Source organism: Schistocerca gregaria, chromosome X, assembly GCF_023897955.1.
Source record: "Schistocerca gregaria isolate iqSchGreg1 chromosome X, iqSchGreg1.2, whole genome shotgun sequence".
NCBI classification, from domain to species: Eukaryota; Metazoa; Arthropoda; class Insecta; order Orthoptera; family Acrididae; genus Schistocerca; species Schistocerca gregaria.
In genome coordinates, this window is record NC_064931.1 from 91391928 (window position 1) to 91407720 (window position 15793).

At 37.9% G+C, this 15793-nt stretch overlaps 1 protein-coding gene across 1 annotated transcript in view; it reads right to left on the reverse strand.

Moving 5' to 3' along the window:
* LOC126299550 (ATP-binding cassette sub-family G member 5) overlaps positions 1 to 15793 on the reverse strand; it is a 115458-nt gene that overhangs the window by 78454 nt on the left and 21211 nt on the right. Inside the window, exons 2-6 of the mRNA XM_049991544.1 lie at positions 6952 to 7069; positions 6649 to 6854; positions 4814 to 4958; positions 2753 to 3025; positions 1261 to 1510 (exon numbers count right to left, since the gene is read on the reverse strand). Coding sequence (XP_049847501.1) covers positions 1261 to 1510; positions 2753 to 3025; positions 4814 to 4958; positions 6649 to 6854; positions 6952 to 7069 — 992 coding nt within the window. The remainder of the gene's footprint in view (positions 1 to 1260; positions 1511 to 2752; positions 3026 to 4813; positions 4959 to 6648; positions 6855 to 6951; positions 7070 to 15793) is intronic.

A 15793-nucleotide genomic window follows, 5' to 3' on the forward strand; every position in this document is an offset into this window, starting at 1 on the left:
ACAAATGGGACCATCCTCTGAATGCACTTCTCTTTACCTAGTGCCTTCACTTCCTGCACACAGTGAACATGATATGCTTAAAATATTGATACTTTCCGATCACTTATGTGCAAAATCCGATTTTGCAGATACACTTTCCTAGCTCTTTAAAGCTGGCTTCTGTATCATAGTCTTCATTGCAATGACTTCACATTTAGTAAAATGCTTGGCTTCTCAATCATCCTGACACCACTGCATCCACATATAAACATGACACCAATAGTCTACAACAGATGCCTATGCATGGCTGGCAAAGTATTTTTCAAGAATTGAAACACTCTGCTCTTGAACAAAAAATATACTTTTTCTACTTAGAAGCACAATCACACTTCTAATGGAGCTCATATGACTGCTACATAGTAGTGAGTGAGTATTCCCTATGTTTGCATACTTACAGTGCTATCACGTAATAGAGAATACAGTCAATGGCACTGTAATTCGGTTTAAGATAACTACTAACTTTATGAGTTCAACTCTGATTACCTTGTAACTTCTCCTCATCCACATGCTACATTGTGTGTGACTAACATTTTGGTATCTACTGTTCCATAGTTTGTTGTTCTGACTGTTCACGCAGTTATCTGCATGAAGCTAAGTCGTGTAACTATGTTAAAAGTGATCATCAGGTTTCATTTTAATTAAAAAGAAGGTAGTGTTCATGATACAATATTCTCAGTCTCTGAATAATACAGAATGCACAATTTTAATGTCTTTCGGACTGTAAAAACTAAAGCTGGTGACAAAACAGTTTGCAAGTGCACTTTACCCAGCACTACCCTAGTGTGTAAATTAATATTTATTCACATAAACATTCAAAACAAGGAGTTACTGTATGTGGTTTCTGTTCTCCACATACTTATTCTTATGAATAATACTTAAAGCTCCTCACTTATTAGAGGCATTTCATTTGGTGAAATTTGATGTTAAATTATTAAGCATATGCAGAATATTTCTCCAAAAGTAAATCGGTTTAATGACTACATGTGAATTTCTTATATACATAATACTCTAGTGACACCACATGACTGATTAAATAGCAAGTGAATATCTTTTAAGACTAATCACTGCCGTACTTTTCACCACAGGGACTACAGTGACTTTATTCAACAGCTGACAAAATATGCGTTTTTAACAACACTGTTTCTTCCTGCATTTTATATTCTGTCATGTGTGGTGCATATTGTATTACAGGTCTTTGAAGAAACTGAAAATTATACTCACATATACAACATACACATAACACGTAAACACCCTGGTCTCCCAAATGCTGACAATGGGACTTTGTTCGAGTTTGCTGCCACACCTCCATGAACTAGGTCTGGACCATCGGGGACAACATTGCCAACAGTAGAACTAGAAGATTTCCGAAAAGGTCCGCCTTCTATTTTAAACTTCTCCACGAGAGCAGCTATTTGGTGATTTGATTCAATAAAACGCTCACGAGATCGACGGTCCACAGTCGACAAGCACACTGGAATAGATTGGTAAAAGTGAACTATGCTTTTTAAAATTAAAAAAGTAAAGGTATATTATATTTTTCACATTTACTCCAACTGATAACAAAACAAAAATTACCAATAACTTTTCTTCTCATTAAAACAAGTACTACTCAGTAATTGGCACACTGAAAGAAACTCTATAAAACAAGAGTAGGCAACCAGTCACCTATAGAAACCAGTTAAAACTCTTTTGTGCTCTTACCCTTTTTCTAGTGAGAGTACACACATCCACACACACAACCATAAAGATACCCAAATATACACACTGTGTTAGAAAAAGAGTAAGAGCTCAAAAAATAGTGCTCATGACTTTCTATTACATGTTTCTGTGTGCCATGCCTCAGTCCTCTATATGTAAGTGATTGCCTCTTCCTTGTTTTATGTATTTTTCCATCCTGGCATTTTCATTCTAGTTATATAATTACAAAATCTCAAATACTAAAAAAAAATCTACAATTTAGAAAATGTTAAAAAATATTACTTAAAATTTACAATTAAATGAATTTTGAGAAAACTACAGATACACAAATGTCAGTGGAAAATAACTCTATCCACGATAACTTGGAAACAGTAAGCACTAAACGAATGAAATTTTGTAGGAAGAACCACAAGCTAACATGACCGTTTTTGTTTCCTGTTGTTTCAGGTATGCTACCAAAAATGAGCACCATGGCACCCTACTACACCAATGCATGGTAATAAAGTACCTCTGCAAATCAGAGGCTGACACAGCAACCTTGATTCACAGTAAGCTGTTGTCAATCTATCCAACTAGTTAACGATAAATAGATCTCTCTCTCTCTCTCTCTCTCTCTCTCTCTCTCTCTCTCTCTCTCTCTCTCTCCCCCTCCCCTCTCCCTCCTCTGGGTTTTGTTATTAATTTAATCCTCACTTAGAGACAGAGAGAGAAAGAGAAATCACCAATCAACTGCACATGTGTAGTTGCCATTCCTTTCTTTTTAAACAGCAGTAGTAAAGCACATAGATCTCACATACAAGACTATCTATTAATGTTAAAAAATAAAAATGTACATTAAACTTTAATAGAAACATTTATAAGAATGCCTGAATGCTTATAAGAATGCTTGAATATTAGGAAATGAATGCATACTTTTAGATAACAAGAAACAAACATTTCTTGGAAAGAAAAACAAAAATTATTTACAACAAGAAATTGAAGATCTGTTAACATAATATTTTTCAAAAGTACTCACAGTAATACATGAGAGGATTCTCAAGTTCAGGGCATGGAAATCCAATGCTGCGAAAGTAATCTAACATAAGTCGAGTGCCACCAGTATAAACTACATCTCCTAGGCATAGATACATTACACGATCCAAAAATGGAAAAACATCTGAACGAGGTTTCTCCATTGTAAGAACAACAATTCTTCCATATTTTCGTGCATGGTTTGAAAGAATGGATATTATAAGATAAGTGTTCAAAGGATCCAAGTCCCATGTCGGTTCATCTAGCAGCAGCAGAACTAAAACAGAAGCACACAAAAATGAGATTACAGTTTAGCACTGCATGAAGTTGACTTCTTGAACCCTTTCAAAATCTAGGTAGAATACAGCATGCAAACGTGAAACCATATTAACCACATCTTAATAACAGAGTAATAATAAGTCAATAGCTTCACAGTAATGTGTACCATGGATCAGTATTTTTTTAAGAAACAAAAAGACAAAATTTTAATACAACAAGTCTCACAATTTTACCAAGATCCAATGAATGACAACTCGCATATCATTTAAAGTTGTAAGGACATTTTGAAAATCTGTTAAAATTTTTACTCTCTTCTTCTTCTTCTTCTTCTTCTTCTTCTTCCTTTTTACAAAATTTGTAACTGCTAGAAAGGAATTATTAACTTTTCAAATTATGGTATTTTTCTTAGCAGTTGGCCTACGAGTTAATTTGGTGCTTCAGAAACTAGAATATCATCACTTAGCAACTAGTTCACCAGTGTCCTTCAGCAGGCAGTAGCAAATATCTGAAAAGCATAAAAATGTGTTTACAGAGCTACATTCATTTCTAAGATTAGTGTTCCTTAAAATGTTGTATTTTTGTATAAATAACTCAAAAAGCACAGCTGCTGGACTCACATTTTGTAGTTGAACTACTACTTAAACAGCACCATGTATAATACACTTGCCAACCAATTTCATAGTGAAATTGGAGGTAGCACTATTTCACAAAGTATTATTCTCCCTTTTGACTGAATGTACACTGGTGGAAAGAATTTTACCAAACCATTCTGGTAGTAGCCCTTCAAGCATCCCCCCAATTAGAGAGGAAATGTTTGTAGAACATGACCTTTCCTCTTTAATTCTTAGTTGTAAGGATATAAAGACAGGGATGTGGTCTTTTGCCCCTACTATGCAATTTATACATGAAAGAAGCAATGACAGGTATAAAAGAAAGAAATGGAATTAAAATTCAAGGTGAAAGGATATCAATGATAAGATTTACTGATGACATTGCTATTCTCAGTGAATTCCTGTATAGAAAGTACAGAGTACAGAATAAGGACAGAGTAAATAAAAAAAAAAGATGAAAGTAATGAGAAGTAGCAGAAATGAGGACACGAGAAACTCAATGTCAGGATTGGTGATCATGAAGTAGATGAAGTTAACGAATTCTGCTACCTAGCCAACAAAATAACCCATGGTAGGTGTAGCAAGGACATAAAACGCAGACTAGCACTCGCAAGAAGGGCATTCCTGGCCAAGAGAAGAGTGCTAGTATCAAACACAGACTTTAATTGGGGGAAGAAATTTCTGAGAATGTATGTTTTGAGCACAGCATTGTACAGTAGTGAGACATGGACTGTGAGAAAACCGGAACAGAAGAGAATCAAAGCATCTGAGATGTGGTGCTACAGAAGAGTGTTGAAAACTAGTTGGACAAATAAGGTAAGGAATGAGGAGGTTCTCTGGAGAATTGGTGAGCACAGTAATAGACGGAAAACACTGTCAAGAAAAAGAGACAGTATGGTAGGCCATCAGCTAAGACATCACAGAACAACTTTAATGGTGCATGAGTGAGCTGTAGACGGTAAAAACTGTAGAGGAAAACAGAGATTGGAATACATCCAGCAAATAACTGAGGATGTAGGTTGCAAGTGGTACCCTGAGGTGAAGAGGATGGCACAGGAGAGGAATTAATGGTGGGCTGCATCAAACAAGCCAGAAGACTGATGACAAAAAAAATTAATTAATGAAATAAAAATTCTAAGTGCTTGAAAAAAATAAAATTTACTTTATTTACTTACTTGGATCTCGAACAAGCTGAACTCCTATCATAAGACGACGATATTCGCTTGGTGTAAGATACTGTGTTCCACGGTTAGCCACCTGGGTTAATGCAAGATCAGCCATGACTTGTTTAACTCTTGATGCTTTCACATAGTGTGAGATCTTTAAATAAAATGAAACAATATGAGTTAGATCAAAAAAGCTAAGAAAATTTGACAAATTAAATATAAAAATTCTCTCTCAAAGCATATCAGACAGCAAGTAGAATTTGCTCACAATGAAAAAAGTTTCTTGACCCAGAAATACATGAGACATATTGCAATATAAAAGAACCTTTTTATATTTTGTCACATTTTGTGTGTGTGTGTGTGTGTGTGTGTGTGTGTGTGTGTGAAGAGGGGCACATGTGCAAACTGACAAAAAAAACACTGCAGTGTGAATTAACTGTGAACTAGCTCTATGGTTTCAACAAAAAATATTTATATATGATAGGTTTAATGAAGCCAAAACAGTTAGTACAATTAACTTCTAGAATTTGCATTGAAAGAGAGTTGAACTTCTAATAGTGTATATGCAATATATGACAAAGTTCATGCTAAGAAATGACTAAAACAAAAGTGTGTAAAACTTGCATTGCTGTCGAATCCATTCAATGTGTATAAATTACAATACTCAATAGTAGCATATTTTCACCACCATGTCCTCTTTTAATGTGATGGAAACAACATTAGGTGATTCTCTATGTCCTGGTAAGGACTGTCCATAATTATTCATGACATACAAACAGCCTAATTACAAATAAATCATTCAGTTTATATCATGTTAAAAAGATGAGATTTTTTAATTACTTTAATTTTTGAAAACATATGAAGTTAAGAGCATCAATGATGTGCCGGCTTCAAACTTTATTAAAAAGAGAAAATAATGTTACTTTATATAATTAGCATGTGAACACTTGACAAGAACGAATGTAAAACTGAAAGGGTTTGACAAATGCACGGATTAAATGCATGTAATCAATAGATGCAAGCTCAAGAAAAAAGCACATATTTTGCAGCCAAAATATTCTGTCAGTCTATTGGGATAAAAGTTCTGTCATCCTAGCTGAAACAACAATAAAGAAGTTGGCCTGAAATGCTGTAGGAAAACTGAACAATCTGAATCAAGATGGGCACATGAGTATTTGACTACGTCTATGTCTATATACGCTGCAAATCATGGTGAAGTGCATGGCAGTTTACTAAAGATTCAATATCTTAATCACTTTGCCAATCCATTTGGTAGATAAGATGAGTTTTGGCTATCAGCAAATTCAGAAGGTACATACAGACAAGTACATTAAAGATTGATATTTTCAACTCACAGGTGTTTGTTACAAAAATGTTGAATAATCTATGCACCAAAAACATGAAGGAAGAAAGAAAATAAATATAGCTCGAAGATTTACCTCATTAAATGTCAAGGAGCAGTTTTTGAACAAGATATTATGGAAATCTTCCAAGTTCCATTATATTTCTAATTGAGTGATCACAAATGCACGAAAAAATTAATTACATCCGTATGCATAGTCATATGAGCAGCCATTCCTTCTCACACTATCAAGACCGAAGATGATTTAGTAACATTGTTCAAAGCACATACATTCCACCACATTAGTGTGTTTGGCAAATGATAGGTGTAGATTAAAGTTACAGAATGAACAAGCAAAACTATTAAAAAACTTTAGAAATCTTCAACATACATACCTTGGCAAAGTGGTTGCCATCTTTGGCAACAATAAAATATATATGAAATGTGTACTATAGAATCTGTAATATACTCTTATTTTCAATACGATTACAGATATGCATACCTTAGATCCAATTGTCAGTTGAGCAGCATAATACAATGTCTGCTCCACTGTAATTGCAGGAAGGAGGTCACACTTATGAGTAACATATCCACAACTTTGCTGAAACAATCTTAGTGACATTGGCATCCCATTCAATAATATCTGCCCCCTAGTAGGACCTTGGGCGCGCCGTGAAATCACCTCCAACAATGCACGTTTTCCACTTCCTTCAAAAAAAGAAAAATCTATTGGCTAATGGATTCTTTATTGTAATTGTGACATTTTCAGGAGAAAACTTTTTTTTTTTTTTTTTTTTTTTTTTACCTTTAGACCCAAGAACTGCGAGAACTTCTCCACCATGAACCTCGAGTGACACATCTTTCAAAATAATACCTGTCTTCACATTGCCCATAAGTCTTTGCATGCAAGTACCTGGTTCCACCTGGAATAATTATAAGAATCTAACTAAAAACAATGTGACAATAAAATCAGCAGAATGTACTTAAAATTACATAAATCAACAACAAAGTAAAAATAAAGAAGTATTTTGTAACAGCTTTTATTCCACTTTTCCATTTGTCCTATAATTATGAGGTAACATACTATGTTTTACTGTAGTATTTGTTCAGTTTTCCCTTCAATATTTTATTTGGAAGTTTGAGATGATGTAAATTCAAGTGTGAAGAATGTGTTTCACAGTCTTACTGTGACAAAAAATGCAATCTAGACTAATTACAAAAAAACTTAGCTTACCAAGTTTTGCTACAATTAGTAAGTAAGTGTTATTGTGTGCCTGAAAGGACACTACTGAGCTGCCAGAACTGTTACTCTCTAGTTGGGTACATATTTACCATCATCATCATCATCATCTCTATGGTTTGGATTTTTGGTGAAGCAGAACACCTTCTGTACTCAAAGAAGCTTCAACACCAACTCCAAAAGCAAGTTAATGTGTTCTTTCTCCAAAACCCAAGGCATTCGTCTCTATTAATGTGTGCTTGTCTAAGAGCCTGCTTCATGTTTCTGTCCTCATAAAATTTACAATACTTTTTTGACTGATTGCATTCCCTGTATTTACACACTCCATTCCTTTTGCCTTGTCACCTGTTGCAATCTTAAAATATTTATCAGACGCTTGAAGAGTACATTCACATACAAATGACATAGCGAACAATTATTATTGTAGATCATACAACTATCCTTCCACTTAAAAGTATCTAATGAGTGAAGAAACACACAATATTTCATTCAATATTGTCCCAGAGTTTCAATAGTTACAAAACACTGAACCAGCACTATACTTCCTTTAAGACATGATATTAGATTCTCTTTATACATATTGATTCCCACACCACTCAGGGTTGTCTCCTGCTGTCTAAACATTCCTTGTTGCTGTGTCTCCTGGCAACCATCTGCAATATGGCCACCAACCACACAATTGTGTACCGTGGGTTGCTGCAGCGCTGACCTGCTAATGACGCTTCTTCTGGAGATCAGATGAAAACAGTCTGCATCAACAGAGACACACTGGGTTGTTTTCACCTGAACCTCCAGCAGCACCCATGGTACTGTGTACCACCAAACTCACTGCTAGCAACATAGGCATTGCCACAAATGGACTGCCATCACTGCACTATCTCCTTCCGCAAGTCACCTGCCTCCACCAGTATCCTTCCAATGAGCAAGTATTTAGGTCACTGTCCAACTGCTCTGGAACCAATTCAAACTCTGGACTTATGTTGGCTGCACCTAGCAACTCATCAATCAGGGTTCATATCGGTGAGCCAACAAAGAGTATTTCACTGCAGCATCCATGGACTTAAACTGTCCTGACACTATCGCAACATTGGATCTCGTCTCCTCTGCCCTCAAGCTCACTGCCTCAATGGACTTCATCTTCAGTCCTTCCTCTAACAGCTTACTGCTCGTTGTCAACCGTAGCCTCACAAACCTTATTTCTGAAGTATATTCAAGTGCAACATAAGAGGTCGACTTTCAGTGTGAAACAAATACTGCACACTGATGCCATAAGGAAACTGTCATTTAATTCCATTTCTTAGACTTAATGTACAGCAATTGATCTTTGCTAACAGGTCACTTCAGTCATATGACATCCTTCCTGCCGGTCATGAACACCACAATGACAACAAGTATAATTGGCTTATGGTTTACATCCCAATTGTGACCAGTGTCCACAGCATGATTTTGCACTTGACCAGAGTAGTCTTCCATACCCAATTCAGACTGATGGAGCGTACCCTCTGCCATGCACTTCACAGTGGTTTGCAGAGTATGAATGTAGATACTTCTCTTTTTTTTATCCGCATATCACCACATACTGTCTCTCTTTTTCAGTATGGCACTGTAGCCCTCTGATATCTTGTCGCAGCCCTTGCTTTGCTTACTATGCCTGCAACCTCACTCTGAGCTTCTCTTATATAAGTTAACCTACCCAGATGCTGCCCTCGCCCAGGCACTGATGACAGACCACTGCTACCTCAAGAATACAGTGATGCGATGGAGCCATGATCAGTATTTTTCACACAGCTGGAATGGAATTTCACGTCCTCTGTTCCCATGGTGAAGCTCAGCAATGAGCTTTTCCCTTCGCCTACTCGGGTGTTCTTCTTCTTCTTCTTCTTCTTCTTCTTCTTCTTCTTCTGTAGTGCTACAGTCCTTCATGAGCCTCAGCTCTTTCAACAATTTTCCACCACATTTCTCAGTTATTTGCTGCTCTTTTCCACCCCCAGACTCCCATACTGATGAGATCCACTATCATGTCATCAATTCATCTTCTTGTAGGTCTCCCTTTTCGTGCAGCTGAATGGATCACACCTTTCATCATTTTCTTTGGAATTCTATCCTCTGTCATACTCTCCATGTGCCCTAGCCATCATATTTGCTGTGATTTTGCAATTTTTACTATGTCCTTACCTTGTATTAACAGGTTTTTTTTTTGGTGTTGTAGGGTATTCTCAAGCCTTCTTCCTCCCTTTTGAGATACAGATTTTGTGTAGTATTTACCACTCATAGGTTCTTATGGAATTTTTGTCATGCTCTGTCAATGTCCATATCTCTGCCCCATATGTGATAATGGGGTGGCCTAGAGAGTTACACACTGAAGAGCCAAAGAAACTGATACACCTGTCTAATGTCATGCAGGGTCCCCGTGAGCATGCAAAAGTGCCACAACACAACATGGCATGGACTCTACTAATATCTGTAGTAGTGCTGGAGGGAGCTGACACCACGAATCCTGCAGGACTACCCATAAATCCATAAGAGTACAAGGGGGTGGAGATCTCTTGTGAACAGCACATTGCAAGATATCCCGCATATGCTTAATTATGTTCATGTCTGGGGAGTTTGGTGGCCAGCGGAAGTATTTAAATTCAGGAAAGTGTTCCTGGAATCACTTTGTAGCAGTTCTGGACATGTGGGGTGTCACATTGCGCTGCAGGAATTGCCGAAGTCCGCCAGAATGCACATTGGACATGAATGGATGGAGGTGATCACACAGGATGCTCATGTATGTGTCACCTGTCAGAGTCATATCTAGACATAACAGGGGTACCATATCACTCCAACTGCACACACCCACACCATTACAATGTGTACACCAGGTTGAAGAGTCCCCTGCTGACAGGCACAGCCCATGGACTCATAAGGTTGTCTCCATACCCATGCATGTCCATCAGCTTGATACAATTTGAAATCAGACTCGTCTGACCAGGCCTCATGCTTCCAGACATCAACAGTCCAATGTCGGTCCTGACAGGCCCAGGCGAGGCGTAAAGCTTTGTGTCATGCCTTCGGCTCTGAAAGCACTTATCAATGATGTTTCATTGAATGGTTTGCACGCTGACATTTGTTGATGGCCCAGCATTCAAATCTGTAGCAATTTGCAGAAGGGTTGTACTTCTGTCACGTTAGACAATTCTCTTCAAGTCACCACTGGTCCTGTTCTTGCAGAATCTTTTTACAGCCACAGTGATGTCAGAGATTTGATGTTTTACTGGATTCCTGATACTTACTGTACACTTATGAAATAGTTGTATGGGAAAATCCCCACTTCATCGCTGACTCTGAGATGCTGTGGCCCATCGCTCATTTGTCGACTATAACACCATGTTCAAACTCACTTAAATCTTGATAACCTGCCCTTGTAGCAGCAGTAACAGATCTAACAACTGCATCAGACACTTGTTGCCTTATGCAGGCATTTCCGGCCGCAGTGCTGTATTCTGATTACATATAGCTTATGGGGTACTCAAATGCGTGGTCATCAGCACCCGTAGAAAGTCCCAATTGTTACACAGTCCAATGCTGTATTTTGCCTGTTTACATATCTCTGTATATGAATACTAATTTCTTTAGCATTTCGGTGTATACTAGCAGTTTTGTTTTTCTTACAGAATGGCTATTTCTGAAAAGTTGCACATTTGCAAAGTAAGCTCTGTTTCCTGCATGTCTTCTTTCCCTTATAGACTTTCCAATCCTGTTATCTGTTATTAGGACTCCTGAGCAGTTAAAAGAGGACACACCTTTGAAGCATTTCCCATTGACGTTTAGGCCTTTAGGGGTTATTCTGGCCTCAGATTGTGACATTACCACATAATTTGTTTTGTTTTCATTTACTATGAGACCAATTTTTAAGGCTTTTGTTTCCTTTGCCCAGTATGCTTCTTTGATATTTCTTCCTACTATAGCAATTTCATCAGTGCATGCACATATCTGGCTAGTTTTCATAAATATGGTGCCTCTTTTGTTGATTTTATTTGCTACACTAGGCAGGGCTATACTGAATAGGTCGGTGGAGAGCCTATCACCTTGCTTCACGCCTTTATTAAAGTCGAAATTTTCACTTGTTCTGCTAACGACCTTTACTTTTGCTCATCTCTGTCATTGTCATTCCGATTAGTCTTATTAGTTTAGCACATTTACCAACTTCTTTCAGTACTCTGTATAGTTCCTGCCGGTATATGCTGTCAAAGGCTTGTTTGAAGTCGATGAACAGGAAATGCAGATCTGTATCATATTCATAGAACTTCCATCATTTGTCTTATCACAAATATTTGATCAGTTGTTTCTCTGTCTGGTTGAAAGCCACACTAATATTCCTCTAGTATGTCTTCTGGGCACTTCCGTATCCTTTTGTTTAATATACTTGTGGAGATCTTATAAGCTGTACTTAGGAGTGTTACACCTCTATAGTTTTCACATGCTGTTCTGTCCCCTTTCTTATAAATGGGGATTATTATTCCAGTTTTCCAATTATCTTGCTTAGTTTCTGTTTCGTATATATCTGATATTAATGTGTGCAGTTCTTTTATTACAGGCTCACCACCAGGTTTTATTAATTCAGAGATTATGCTTTCTTCCCCAGTGGCTTAATTGTTTTTTGACTTAGGCACAACCTGGGAGACCCCTTTTAGTGTTGTCTTTCTTGGCATCATTTTCTACTTCCAGCTCCACTCTTTCCTCCTGCGCAGCTCTCCCATCACCTTCTAGGCTAGTGCTTAGTGTATCTTTGAAATACTCTGCCCATCTTCCCACTATCTATTCTTCCTCCCTTATCATTTTCCCATCTTCACTGAAACATGCCATTATTTTTTGCTGGAATCTGTTTATTTTGCCTACAGTACGATAGAACTTTCTTATTTCACTCTGTTCCTTTAATTCTTTTAGCTCTTGAAATTTCTTGTTAGTCCACTCTCTTTTCTTTCTCTTGCACATTCTGTTAGCTCTTCTCCTTAATTATCTATATTTTTCCATATTATTTCTGATTTCTCTCTGTAGCACTTTTGTTCTTGCCCTGTTCTTTTCCTCTATTGCTGACCAGCAATCTTTGTCAAACCATCCCAGAGTTCTTCTGTTCCTCCTTATGACTATTATTTCTTTTCTAGCATCTTTAATGGCTTTTTAGATCCCACTCACCCTTCATCTACTCCTACTGCAGTCTCTTCATTGCTGAACTTCCTGCTTAATGTTACTTGGTTTTTTTTTTTTTTTTTTTTTTTTTTTTTTTTTTTTTTTTTTTTTTTTTTTACTTCATCAGGGATTTTCAGTTTGTCAGTATTCCATTTCATCTTTTCTGTTCTGTTGCCATTTGTTAATGACAATTTCTCTCTCGACGAGACTGGTTAGTCACAAAGTGGTTTGATTCACAGTTTGGTCCTCTGCAGCTCCATACATCCATAACTGGTGTGGAGTGCAGTGACTAAAATATGGTCAATCTGATTAACTGCTCCAAGGACTGCAGACTTCCAAGTACCCAAGTACCCTTTTGTGTGGGAAGCAGTACTTTTAATAATTGCATTTTTCCTTGCTGCAAATTCGCATAATAAGTCTCCATTCTTGTTGTTTTCTTTATGTAGTGAATATTTTCCACTAACTTCATACAAATGTTCATTCCTACCTACTTTTGCATTAAAATCTCCTATTACTAACATCAGGTCATATTTAGCATACTTTTTCCAAGTCTTCATAGAACTGTTCTTTAATTATATCCTCTTTTTCCTCTGTTGGTGGATGTGCCTTAACTATTGATATATTCCTAAATTTCTACAACAACATATTTAAATTTTAAAATTTCATTGGCTATTTCTTTCATTTTTCCAGGTTGAAGCATTGCCCTCACATTCCATGATGGTACTGTCAGATCCTTTAACTGTTTCCTTTGCCAGTGTCTTGATACATGTTTTCCATCCAATTTCTGAGGCTTCTATTGAATTTCTGTAATATCATCATCATCAATTATTATTTTACAGTATGGGATTATTAGCCCCCATGTCCAATCCGCAACCTGGAGGACCAGGATTTGTATTAGGTTTACTCCTCTAGGGAAGCTGGCTTCACTATGCCTCTAGATCCCTCACTGCCCAATGTTGTGGGACACACTCCCAGGGGACACCACCTTATAGGCACCTTCAGTGTCGAACGGCATGGCTTGTGTACTTCCTTTTTCTGCCTACTCCTCCAATTTTCCATGCTGATTCGCACACTACACATTCCATGTCATCTTTTCCACCACACCTTAGCTCCTTGACAGTCTTCACCAGCACTATTGTCTCCAGCACCACGCCACAGACTCCACACATTTCCAGGCTGGCTCTCGCAAGCCACCCATCTCTGGTTATGCCCACACACGACTCAGCCTCGTCAGGTCCCTTATGCACGATTCTACGAGATCTCTCATGCTTTTCCTATCATTCTGCTCTCATTCCTCCTGGAAAGTTCACACACCTCATACTCTTGCACTGCTTTCAAGCAACTGACATCACAACACCCTGCATCGCACCTGCCAGGTCACCTCTCTAGGAACCCTCATGCTGGTGGCACTGCATGGAGCCACAGGGATTACAGCTGTTTCTCATCTGCACACCATCCTCAGGCCACCAGTTGGATGTTCGCCAATCTCATATTGTGCGCACCTGGAAATTCAAGCAAAACCAGACCAAACCATATCCTGTCTCTGGCGCAACCTCCGGCCGCCCATCAGACCTTCCATGAAAATGAAATTGTACCTCCATCACTGCAGCCAGTAGCCAGTTCTGCCTTCCCAGATGATGACATCACATTTCCACTCACTGCCCCTGGTGGCCAAGTTGATCTCAGACGACGACCCCGCACATCTCTCTTTCAGTTTCATTCCTACTGCCTCCCAGACCCTGGGGCATCTCCTCCCTTTGGAGACCACAAAATCTTTAAGATGATTATGCCATCTCTCCCTTAACCTAGGGCCAAGTGTGTGTGTGTGTGTGTGTGTGTGAGAGAGAGAGAGAGAGAGAGAGAGAGAGAGAGAGAGAGAGAGAGAGAGAACTGGGCTACAGCCACACTATATGATTTTGCACGCTGTGGGTGCCTTCATGCCAAAGAAATGTACTGGGGAGCATTCATTCTTTTTTTTTCTCACAATGCGTGCCATTTTTTTCACAGGGGGTACCATCCATATGTGAGAGATATGTGTTGCATTTTTATGATCTGTGTGGGGGAGATGGCTTTCCAGGAAGAATGGTGGTACAGGATAACTATGAATCTGTTACCTGTAACAGCAGTGCAGTGACTGATAATTTACCTAAGTCCTGCTTTTATGTGTTTCTTGCACTATCTACTTTGGTTAGTGTCTAATTAGTGTATTTTGTACAGCATTAGCATGTTTCATAAATAATTCTCTTTCGACGTGTCTGCACAATGTATCACCATTGATTTGACAAGTGTGTTGCAGAAGAGTCAATATAACTTTGTGAAATGACCTTTATGCATGTGTTCCTTGTGACAGAGCTGGGTACAGGAACTGGGGACTCGGCTGCTCACTGTTCAGTTTGCAGACAGGTTATAAAACCCTGGCATCACTGTCACTGTAGTAGTCTTGCTGTACCTTATAAAGTGTGAAATGGAGTGTCTGGATAGTGACGTAATTATAATGGAAGTGCAGAAACATCTATGGCTTCCCAACATGCAGAACAAAGGCTACAAAAATAGAAATAAAGAGAGATATTCAGAGCAAGCTCTGGGGGTAAAGTGCAATGGAATGGATGATAAGCAAAACTCAGATCTTTATGTATACTGACAGTAAATATCAATTAGAAGAATCATGACTGGCAGTAGGAAAGCTATTTCATAAACAAACCTGTAAAATTATTTCATTTTAAGTAGAATCTATCAAATAAGTAGCAAGTAATTATATAAATCTGTAACACTTTTATTCATAATCTTTTAGAGATAGAAGCAGAGAAAAGGTGGAAAAACATGAAAAACCTGTATATGAAATACATGAAAAACCAAGGAAGTACTGGTGATTTTGCTACATACAGCAAACCATACATACTTCACAAGCAGGTGTCTTTACTTGAAGGAGTGTTTCAATGAAGGACACAAGGGAGAATTATCCATTAATGCCTTAATACAAAATCAGTTCACTAGTAAGCTGTAATAGCTGTTTCAGTTGGTTTAATATCAAACATATTTCATTAAGTTAGATAAAAACATTACTCTTTAGAACTGGTGGGGAAAATGAACACTACTGAATGTGTTCAGAGGAGAGAGTATGTACTTGCACCCGAGCCTCTAGTGAAAGAAAGTACACTGAGGTCAAAATCTAAGATGATGAAATACGATTTGATCAAGGAGGAAAATAGTAAATCTGCTCAGATGTTTCTGATTC